This window comes from Alligator mississippiensis, chromosome 2, assembly GCF_030867095.1.
Source record: "Alligator mississippiensis isolate rAllMis1 chromosome 2, rAllMis1, whole genome shotgun sequence".
NCBI classification, from domain to species: Eukaryota; Metazoa; Chordata; order Crocodylia; family Alligatoridae; genus Alligator; species Alligator mississippiensis.
In genome coordinates, this window is record NC_081825.1 from 298,338,173 (window position 1) to 298,349,736 (window position 11,564).

The 11,564-nt window shown below is 48.5% G+C and overlaps 1 protein-coding gene across 3 annotated transcripts in view; it reads right to left on the bottom strand.

Annotated features, from left to right (window-relative positions):
* The window catches only part of MAP4K5 (mitogen-activated protein kinase kinase kinase kinase 5), a 110,138-nt gene extending 98,828 nt beyond the window's left edge, over window positions 1-11,310 (bottom strand). For 2 of the 3 annotated variants that reach the window (XM_059723384.1, XM_059723383.1), the window contains exon 1: window positions 10,875-11,048. In XM_059723384.1, the coding sequence (XP_059579367.1) occupies window positions 10,875-10,973 (99 nt within the window). In that variant the 5' untranslated portion in view covers window positions 10,974-11,048. Of the gene's footprint in view, window positions 1-10,874; window positions 11,054-11,216 lie in introns of those variants that run through there. The other variant, XM_059723385.1, reaches the window with a different exon arrangement.
* Between the last annotated feature and the right edge of the window lie 254 nt (window positions 11,311-11,564).

The window sequence follows — 11,564 nt, forward strand, 5'->3', positions numbered from 1 at the left end:
GCATTCATAGTGTTCCGCATTCTCAGTTTTTACTGATTTTCACTGATAAATTCCCTGATATTTTTTTAAGTCATTCAGTTTTTACTGATTTACACCCATTTTTCAGTTCAAATCCCTGTTAACCGGCACAAGTGGGGAATGGCACAGTTAAAAGTGCACCTGTGCCGGTTACCTGAGGCACAGGTTTCCGGCCAGACGTGGTGGGGAGGAGATAGCGACAGCCACATGAGGAACAGGGGGCAGGGGTGGCAGTGGCCATGCGGGGGCCAGGAGAGGGTGGTGAGAGATGCTGCCTGGGGACACAGGTCTCTTGGCTCTGACCCCAGGCGGGACGGGATGGGCCACAGAAATCGGTGCTGAGGCAGGCGGGTCCAAGCTGCACCTGGAGGCTTCATATTTGGCCCTGCCCCGGGCACTGGGATCTGCAAGCCCGGTGCTGCCACCAGCCCCAGCAGCAGCAGGCTACAGCGAGAGCAGGCTGCTGAGCACTGTGAAGAGCCCGGTGCCGCTGCCGGCGCCAGCCTGCAACAGCAGCCTGCTCTCATCCCGTGTGCAGATCCGGGGGCACGTGTCCCCCTGGGAAGAGCCTGGCGCAGCCCCCCAGCACACAGCCATCCCTGGGGGCACAGAGCAGCAAGAGCTGCACTCCCCTGCCCTGCACCCACTGACAGCTCTCCCCACTTTCCTCCCTGCTGCAGCACTGGGAGCGGCCGATGGGCTGCGCCATACCCCTCCCCCCACCCCTTCCCTAGTCCCAGCCTCGCTCCCTCCCTCCCTCCCTCACCATCCATTTTTTTCCTGATTTAAACCGATTTTTTTCCATTTCTTCCTTTTATCCTGATTTCATCTCAGTTTCTACATTTCAAAGATAAACCCTGAAAAATTCCCAATTATTATTTTTTAAATAAAAAAACTGAGAATGCAGAACACCACGCATCCAGCATATACATTTGATACATCAGAGTCTTTCCCTTAGTCCGCAGCGGACCTCAAACATCTGCAGAACATTTCAACTATAGCCGACTCAAAACCCTCCTCAAATGTAACAGACGTTTTGAGTGGCATACTGTGCACCAGAGGCCATCATTTCCCGTTCCCAGGACTGATGTTCTATTCAACTGATATGAAAAAATAAAGTATGCTAATCTAATTAAGTTTAACTGCCTTGATTGCTTCCCCCACCAAGCACTCCCTGAATTAGGAGGAATTTGCAAAGCAACGCAGCAGTGCTTTTGCCACACATCTTCCATTAAGATTAATGGTTAAAATCCCTGCGCTGCTTTGCAAATCTCCACCATTATAATTGGGATACAATCATACAAGTCTGCCTGTTAAACAGCCAGCTGGATGGTTGGTGTAGCACACCTCTGCTTTAATGTAATAATAGTGATCAGGAAGCAAAGTGGGCTCACAGATGGCTGAGAACAGAACAAAAAGTAAAGCTTCAGGGCCTGCTCCATCATGCTAAAAAAAGGTCTGTTCTCTAAACCTGATTCTCCATCTTCCTTGCATCTGAATTCTGAAGTTAAACCATACACTGTAGCTCACTGCATTCTAGTCTTTTTTGAAGAGGTTTCTGGCAACCATGGTTACCAAAGAACATAAAAATCATTACTGCATCTTCCCTAGCTGTGTAATTGGGATACTGCATTTATAGCTCAAAATGGTATATCAAGTCTCCTTCTTCTTTTAATGCTGCAGATTTTCTGAGTGGGGAACAGTGACTTCTCTCAAAAAAGCTGGCTGCTCACCACCAATATATCCAGGTTACATCTTGAACCCGCTATTCAATTAAAGGTTAAAAAAAATGCTTGCTGCTTGAAGTCAGGTTTTCATGTTTTCTATTGCTGCAGAAGTGGTGATACCAAATGTTGCACAGAAAAGATGGCAACATAATATCAAATAAAAAAAAGGAATGGAGTAACTAGAGATAGTTAAAACATGTTGCCCTTATTTATGTTATACTAATACTATGCAGTGCTTTCATGAACACTAGTCTCTTGGTCAGCAGAATCTACTGGGGTCACATGCGTGCCCAAAATACTCTTGTGCTCTTGTACCAAGGACGCAAACAGAAATGCAGAACCTCAGTTTCTCTTCTAATGGACAACTCATCTCCAAGAACTCTGGTTTATTAGATGTGTCACCCTTCCCAAACCCTTACCAGAACTCATCTTTGTTCTTCCAGAGCTTGCTCATTTTATATAACCCTTTTTAGTGACTCACAAGTTGCCCAATATAAAAGTGGTGGGTGCTTGGATTCGACCTTAAAAAGTCCTTGTAAAATAATGTCAAAGTAGCACCTCTTTGCAGGTTCCCACTGATGAACACCAAACGGCAATGGTCTGAGTAGAAACCCAAATAACTGTTTTGCAGATGGTAATAATGGGGTGCTTCCCAAGGGAGCAACAAAGACTATCTGTGCCCCAGGGGGACAGGTTTTAATACCATCTGGAGGCTCTAAAGCAGCCCATAGGAGGAACTATCTAGATAACCTTTGTGCAGAAACGGAGTGACCTTTCCTCCTTTGGACAATCTTGAGAAAATTAAAGGTTTCATTTCTTATAAATAAAAGGCTAGGACCCTAGAAACAAAGGGTATGTAGTTTAGAGCCTTCACAATTAGAACAGGGCTTGGAGAAAAATATGGCTAACTACTTTGTTTAAAATGAAATCTGTTACTATATTTGGCAAGAACTTCAAGTGTGGTCCAAGAGATGCAGCAGAAGCTGCTTTGGGGGTCTGTAACTCCCCAGCAGAAGTAACCACTACTAGATAGAAGGCTTTCCAGGATGAGTGTAGGACTCAGTATGATGCAGAAAGTCCAAATGGCAATCAACGAGGCTCACAACAGGTCCCATTAGGGAGCTGGCTCCACTATTGGTGGAAACACTCAGAAAAAATCACAAGGAATCTGGGATATGGCAGAATAGAAAAACCTTCACAGCCTTATAGATTTACATTAATAACTGTAAAGGGTATCCTCACAGAACTGAGCAAAAATCCAGAAGTCTTTAGAGCAGTGATTATCAACCAGGATGCTGTGGGCTAGGGTTATCTGCCCTTCTATCCCCACTGTCCAGTCCCTCTGCAAGGAGGAATGCATTGTAATAAATAAGTTAGTTTTTAAACGGGGTGCCATTCACAGAAGTTATGGAGGGGCGATGAGTCTAAAGAGTTTGAGAACCGCTGCTTTAGAAAGATGCTAGATAATCTGAAATAGCGGACCTTATATTTTAACAAGCCACAAGTAATGTTGTCCACACCCAACCAGAGATCTTTTCCGTTTTGCCACATAAATTTGTCCAGAGGCCTCTTTCCTGCTATTCGTTATAACCTTCTGTATGTCTGTGGAACATGACCTCTTTATTTCTAAACATCCACCCAGATGAGATGCTCTCAGGTGCAACAAAGTGGCTTTGAATGAAGGACAGTTCTCTTGTTGTATAACAATCGCTCTGAAATTGGGGGCACTGGTTTCGGAAACAGCTCAATAACTGCATCAACACTGGATACCTGCCAGAACTGCCTGATCTTTCTGAGTACCCTTTGAAGTAGTGCAAGCAGCACACAAATCCAGCAGAGAAGTTCTCAATCTGTCCTGGGATAGATGTTTTGGCTATCTGGGAGCCTCAGACGGCTCTTGTGAACTCCATCCATTGTGCTGGTGCTAAAATACACTCTTCTTTAAATCCCACAGTCCAAGAAGCAAACAGATGAAGACTGTGATAGATTTCTGTACAATAAGCAAAGAGTTTTCTCTGACAAGACAATCAGAAGGAACAACAATTTATCCAGTCTTCTTAAATGAGCAGCTACTACAGCTGAGACTGGTGAAACCCTCTGTGCTGTAGAGGGCTGCTGCACTTCATTGTGGTAGTGTTTTAACTTAGTAGGAAGCTTAAATATTTCTTGTGAGCCAGAAGTTTGAGAAGAAAAAGTTGGTATACCACAGGTCAAGAGCCACAAAGCAATCTTCCTGGTCTAGAGAGATTTAGGATGCTAACATGACCATTCTGAATTTTAGCCAACATCCTAAAGTCCTGATGACAGGAAGATGCTAACAGGAAAAACATTTACTAGGGAAGAAAAAAATATACTAAAAATGTCCCAAATAACTCTGAAGTCTCTCAGAAAGCGGTTATGAACAGGCACCTAACCAATCTGACTGCTGCTAACATGTACATCTCCTGACGATCAGAAATGAGGTGGAATAGCTTCAGGGAACCAAGAGCTGAATCTCTAAGCCATGGTCATCAGGAAGGAACTGAGCGGCAGATCCCACACCATCCTGTACAGTCTCAGCCTTGGAGCACAAGGGCACAAGGGTTCACGCATGACGGCAACGGATGCTGCTGAACAACACACTTTGATTTTCATTGATGTGCAGGGGTAGGAATGTACATGTATGACAATCAGATTACCTGATATCTGCCTGAATGCATTAGTGGAAAGAAGGGAGTGTCTGAGGAAGAACAGCATAGCCCAAATTCTACGTCGATACGAACTTTACTAGCCAACTGCCCATCAAGAATGAAAGGGGGGGAGGGGGGCAGGGATGGAGCCCCATGACTCCCACCCCATCCAGGCCTGCTTCCCACTTCCCTCCTGCTGTTTGGGGTCCAGGCCCACTCCTGCCCTCCCCGCTGCAGTGGCAGGACTGGGCCTGAGGGTGGGGGAAACAGAGGGCGGCGGGGAGACAGGAGGAGAGGCCTCCGGCCGACGCAGGGGAGAAGGCTGGGGGAGGAGTGGATCTGGGCCTGAGTGGGGGCGGAGGTCCATTCCTCCCCTCCACCTGCTGCTGCCACGTGGGGCTGGGCCCACTGCTCCTCCACCCCGCCTCAAGGCCGATTCTCCTCCACACCCAACCCACATCAGACCCAGCCCGGGCCTGTTCCCCCCCCTCCAGCAGCCACACCAGCCCCAGCCTGCTTCTGCCCTCCCTGCTGCCACAGTGGGCCCACTCCCCCCACCCCCAGTGCCAGGCCTGGGCCCACTCCCCCCTTCCCCTTAGGGTCTGGGACCACTGCCCCGGTCCCCACAGCAGCAGCAGGGGGAGGGCAGGTGTGTGTACGGGCCTGTTCCTCCCTTCCCCGCGACCACAGCCAGCCCGGGCCTGCTACCCACCCACACCAGAGCTGGAGCTGCTCCCCCCCTGCTGCCACTTGGGGTCTGGGCCCACTCCACCAGGCACTGCCACTGGGTCCAAGGAGCAGGGTTAGGGGCAAAAAACAGTTCTTTCCCCCCCCCCACCCTAGAGTCAGGCCCGCTCCTCCCCCCACCGCCACCACATCAGGCCTGCAGGCGGTGATGACAGAAGGGGGAGGGGTGGGCCAAGGCTGGTGGCCTCACCCCCCACATGGTATCCCGACCCCACTCCCCCTGCGTGCCGCTATTACCTCCAAGACGCAAAAGTGGGGAGGAGCAAGGCCAGCTCTGGTGGCCTCTTCCCCCCCCATCATCGCCATCTGCAGGGAGCAGCCCCCCCATTACATCTGCTCCGTAGCCACTGCCTCCAGGTAGCAGGGCGGGGGGCCAAGGCCAGCTGTGCTGGTCTCACCCCCCTTGCTCCATCCCATGTCCCCACCATCATGGCAGTGCGCTGCCCCCTGCTGGAACGCTTCTTCATGGTCTGATTGGCTCTTTGTCAGCCAATCAGAGCACAAATAAAGTGTTATGGACAGACAGGCAGACTTAGGCTTTCATAATATTAGAATTGCACCATTTTTGACCTTCTGACTGTACAAAATGGAGTATTTTGAAAACTACGTATGCAGAGCATCACAACCTATGGTGCCAGCGTGCTTTTACAATAAGGGCCTAAACACAAAATGAGTTGCAGATACTCAAGCACACTTTGACTTAAGCAGGGAGTAAGTGCTCAGCTGCTCTGAGAATGATACTCATTAAGCAGAACTGACTTGACTGGCACAGGATTCCATTTTTTATGGAAACTTCAAAAAAGAATGGCATACAACTTAAAGCCTGGTCTTTAAAACAGAGGAGCTTCTACTACCCACATCCAGATGAGTGTGGGCGTGTGGTACATGGTGCTGCACACCCGTCTATGGTGCCACACACGGCACATGCAGGAGTTCCTCATGCTGCTACTTCACAACACAGGGGTTTCTTTGACCCTGGGAGATCCCAGGGTCAAAAAAACAAAAACCTACTCCAAAAAAAAGTGGGGCAGTGCACGTGGTAGCAGCGTGTGCTGTCCAAAACAGGAGCCTGACTGGCCAGAGCCGCACTCCAGCTGCCAGCCAGGCTTCCTGCTGCAGGAGCACGCAGCTACAGCTCCCAGAGGCCCCCAGGTAAGGCTCCTGGGGCCAGCACAGTTGCTGGCCCCAGCCTCCCCTACCCCGTCCAAGGTAGCCTGCCATACATTTGCAGCACAGGCGTTCCCTGGGGACAAGCAGAAGCGACACAAGGTGTGCCATTGCCACTTGTCCCCAGGGAAACGCATGTTCCCACTTGTCTGGACGTGCCCACAGAGCCACCTTCAACGTTTTGCATGTTCCCTGCACCAGCAGAGATCAGTGACACAACAGCATGGCTTGCTCCTGTGTTGGCATGATTAACTGATGCAGGAGTGAAAAAAAAACAAAAACAAAAAAACCCCCAACAAGTTTGAGAAGGTAAAATGGAGGAGGAGCTGAGTTTCCCTGCCCCCAATAACTTTAATCAGAATTTATAAATTCAGCCCACCAAGGGTTTCTATTATCAATGGAGATGAAATCTGTCTTTAATTTTTTAAAAAAACAAACTATGACATTTTAGCCATCTTCCTCGAGAAAACAAAGTCAGCTTCAGAACTGCTGTATATTTTTGCTGTATTATGACCTCTGCAGAAACTGACTTTAGGCATCCATCATTCAGAAGCAGCATGCAGGAGTCAAACTCTGAATAACCAATTTTTCAGTTCGGACAACAAACCAAAATCAGAAATGCTTGGTTTGGATCTCCTGCTTGTCTGCTTGTTTTTCCCTGCCAAGACTAAAAACTAAGGCACTTCATTGTAGGCACTTGGACTTAAAAGAACAAAGGGCTGGGGCTGGGCAAGAGAAAAAGGAAGTGGTGGTCTGTCCTGGCCTTCTTCTGTCCAAAAACCCAGTGGATCAGGCACTCAACCATGAAGCAGAAGAGCCAGGTTCAATAACCTGCCATTATGCACTACCTAAGTGAATACTCTAGCCCGCAGGGGACAGGATGCAGGTCTCCCTCAATCTGTGTTTTTGGAAAAATTCAGAATCACTAAAAAAAAAAAAAAAAGCCCTAGCAGGACTTCCCAATAAAATATAATTTGTTTGCTCATATTATTTACCATAACATTTGTTTTCTAGCCCTTCTGGCATACTGTATCTACGATGCGTATAATAATCTCTATTTCACTGCCTTGGTGTCTTTGAGCTATGAACCCAATAAGATACACAAACTGCACAGAATGGGTCAGCACTAGTACAAGACAGTCCCAGGAAACATCTACGATGCACAAAAAATTGTTTAAAGATTCACCAAGTGGCACTCAGTACTGAAACAATGCCACAGGATGGCATAGAGAGATGTGGTGCTGGAAGTATATTTTAAGTGAAATGTGAAACCAAAGCCACATGTGGTTGTTAAAGATCCCAAAGACATTTAGTAATGAGGAAAGTGGTTACCTGGGCTGGAACTTGGCCAGGGCACAGAGGTTATTAGATTCTGCTCACTGTACCTTAAATCTATCCATAGTTTTTACTGGATTTTTTTCAGTCTCATCCTAAAACACAGGATAGATTCTGAATTCACAGATAAAACCCCCGCCTTTTTATACCTTATCTTCTCCATAGCTGTTTCAAGAGACCCGCTTCCTGTTTATACAGCGCTTTGAGAACCTTATGTGAAAGGCACTAGTACTGCAAGATGGGCAAGCAGGAATTTTGCCAGGAAACCAGAACCAACATCTATCCCAACTGTTTGAAGAGTGTTATGGGATATTTAGATGAACAACAGCACATTAAGGATTTGCTGAGCTGGGGCAAAATGATGCCATCACAACATTTTTCATCGGCACTGAACTTCTGATCTAGCTAACAGTGCTATCCTTTGTAAGCAGGTACATTCCAAATAGAGATAAGGATTCTCAGTTGGTCTAATAAAAAGGTATCATCTCTGAACCAAGAGTTCAACATGTTTGCATTTCTGTTTGTCTTAGACCAACACGGCTACCAAATACAGCCCTAATAGAGATAAGGCAATTAACGTATTGATATTTTTTATGAAAGGGATATTTTTAAGGCAAGCAGATCCAAACATAGATTTTTTTTTAACATACATTGTAAGCCAACAAGAAAATAAGTTATTTATAGCCATCTCTCCCCCACCCTGAAATGTATTTTGAAAGAGAAAAATATTAAATCCGTGCCAACAACTCAGTGCTCAAGAGCAATGCTACAATAAACCATTGTACACCATGCAATGAAGGGAGAAAAGAAAACCAATCACTGAAATAGATCTCAATGTTAAGCTTCCAAATATTAGTTATGAACAGCAAAAGAAAAATTTTAAATATGTCTTCAATAGTCTGCTACAATTTAAGAGTGTACACAGACTGGCTTAAACCCCTCTTCCACATGCTAAAATCAGGCTAAAAAAATCTGCCAAATTCCTAAAAAGGATTTCTAAGCATGAACCCACCATCACCAAGAAGCCTTTGAGAAAAAATCCCTAACGCAGATCTCCAACCAACAAAGAAAAACAGCTGCTAGCCTTAGGCATCCTTTAGCACCAATGTGCTAAAGACACTGGTGACTCGTATGACAGGAGACAGAGCAGAGATTGTTCGGAAAAGTGAGGAAAAAATACCTGCATTGTCCCGATTATAAAACTGATGCTACATACAAGTCAACTCCATATTTTGAGGTTTCATTTTAGGATAAGCAGAGTTTTTTCCTGAAAAACTACACACAGCTACAGATAAAGACCTTGAACAGGCTCTTGCCTTTACAAAACCTGACAGGAGAATCAAATAACCAAGAAAAAGACCCGAAGGGTTAAATGTACAAAAAATACTGAAAAAAAAAAAATCTAGGTCAGTATTTTTATTGCATCCATAAAAAATATTGAAAGTACCTAAGTCAAGACTGTTGGGGGCCTAAAAATAAATAGACTTCATATACAACTCAAGTGCAAGATCTCTGGTTATTTTGGAGGGGAGAAAAAAAGGTTTCTAATCATTACAATACAGTAATTCTAATTTAATTCAATATTTTGAGGGCTCTAGATATTCCTGTCTACCCTCCAGCACACAAAACCAACTGACTGTTTAATAAGAGACACTGCTCACAGACTGCCAACATCCCTTGGAGAGCACATGATGAAGCATCTGAGTACAACAGGCTCTCAGATCAGAGCCGTACCATGAATGGAGAAAGAAACAGCTCTGATGGACACTGACAGTTTATACAATAATAATACTTTTATCTGCACAGTTTGTAACTATAATTAGGTAAGATCTAAAATGACTGCAAAAGAAAGATAAAAGGAAAATATTTTTTTTTTTTTTTTTTTTTTTAATAAGTTTGCTGTGGGCATTCGATAGCACTTTGGGGTGCGGTTAATCCCCCGATCCCTACAGACAGTCCATTTCTCCCTGCTTGCACCAGTCTATAAAGGAACACATAGAAAAACCAAAGACCCAAGGACTTGAAACTCGCTGAGTTTCTATCAGTTGCAAGCGGCACCATGAACATAAAACAGGCGCCCAGGGTTTAACTTTGTTAAGTTATATGGCAGAGATCTTTTGGTTTTATCCCTGCGTGAGACCTTCTCAGGGAGAAACGGCTGTTTGAATGAGCATCCAAAAAACCTAATGCTCATTCAAACAGGCTGCATTTTATCCCTGCCCATGTGCGGCGGGGGGGCTGGACCTGATGATCTGTAAGGTGCCTTCCAGCCCCTAATAACTCTGAAACTATCCTCGTTATATGCCCACGGTGAGAACGCCTAGAAAAAACGTTTGGCAGTCTTCAGCAAAGCTTTCTAGAAAATACATAGGATGCTGCTTGTATTCATGACGACTGCTTAATATCCCTGAGAGATCAAGTGATAGGAAGACTGCACTAAAAAAAAAAAAAAAAGCAACATCCTATGTTAAGTAACCACTTCCAAAGTGTCCTTAAAATTAACCCACAAGATTTTATTTAAGCTTTGGTCAGAAATCCAGTCTCCAGCAGAGAGAGGCCCAGCTATCGCCATGCGACGCAGGAGCAAAAGGAGGTTTCGTTGCACAGGCTATGAATGAACGTACGATGACGTGCTCCATCTCTGGCTTAACTACTTTCCACAACAGACCACGGGAAAACACTCCAGCCTCCTTTCCCCACACGGCGCAAGTTTGCCAGGCAAAGCTAAAAAAAACTTAAGTCCTATCTTAAGTCCTTCAGACCCGTTCTGCAAGTCGCCGGGCCTCCTCCACACGCAAGGAATAAGGGCTCGCCCCTTAGGCGTGAAGGTCCCAATCGGTGCCGTGCCAAATCCGCTAAGCACACCTATTTCAAATCGCTGCGGTTGCAGTGGTTTCGGTAAAGCCGGCAAACGAACCGGGCTCCGGGTCCGTGCGGAGGACTCGCGGCGCCGACTGCGTCCCCATCTGAAACTCCACGCCAGCGCGGGGCGCGGGGGGCTCATCCGCCCCTGCCTCGCGCCCGCTGTTATTAAACCCTGGGGTCAACTCGCACGCTCTGAAATTGGGGACGACGATCGGCTCGGTGTCGAAAGTCAGGTACAGCCCCCCCCCCCCGCAATGCCCCAAACTCTCTTCGGGGAAGGTGAACATCGGCTCAGCACCACAGAGAGAGACCTCGCAACCCAGGCCGGGCAGGGGCAGCCGCTCACCTTGTAGACGTCGCCGTAGGTGCCGCTGCCCACCCGCTGGATCACCTCGTAGTCCTGCTGCGGGCTGCGCCGCATGATGTCCCCGCTCGGCCGCTCCATGCCGGGGCCGCGCCGCGCCGCGCCGCTCCCTCTCTACCGCCACGACCCGCCGCCGCCGCCGCCGGCGCCCATCCCCTGGCCTGCAACGCAAACGGGGGCGGGGGGGGCGCACGTTAGTCCTGCCCGCACCCGCCTCCTCCCGGCCCCGGCCGCGCCCGCGCGGGCCCCGCCGCACCGCGGGACAAAGGGGCGCGGGGAGAGGCCCTGGCAGCGCCGGGCCCCGGCTCCAAGGCAGGCCCTTACCCAGGCCCCAGGCCCGGCCGAGCGCGGCCCACAACACCGCCCGCCTCAGGCCGCCGCCGCCGCCGCCTCGGGTCGGGACGGGCCGGGACCGCCGCGCCGCGCCGCAGCCTCGCAGCGCCCCGCCCCCCCGTGACGTGCGCCCGCCCCGCCCCGCCCCGCCCGCGCGGGACAGCCTGCACACAGCGGGCCTCCCCCTCCCCCACTCGGGGGCGCGTGCGTGACCCGCCCGAGGGGTCCCGTCCTTGACCCGGCCTGGGGGTCGCATCCTCGAGCCAACTTGGGAGTCCCATCTATGAGACATTTGGGCGGTCCCGTCCTTGAACCAACTTGGGGGGGTCCCCATCCTGG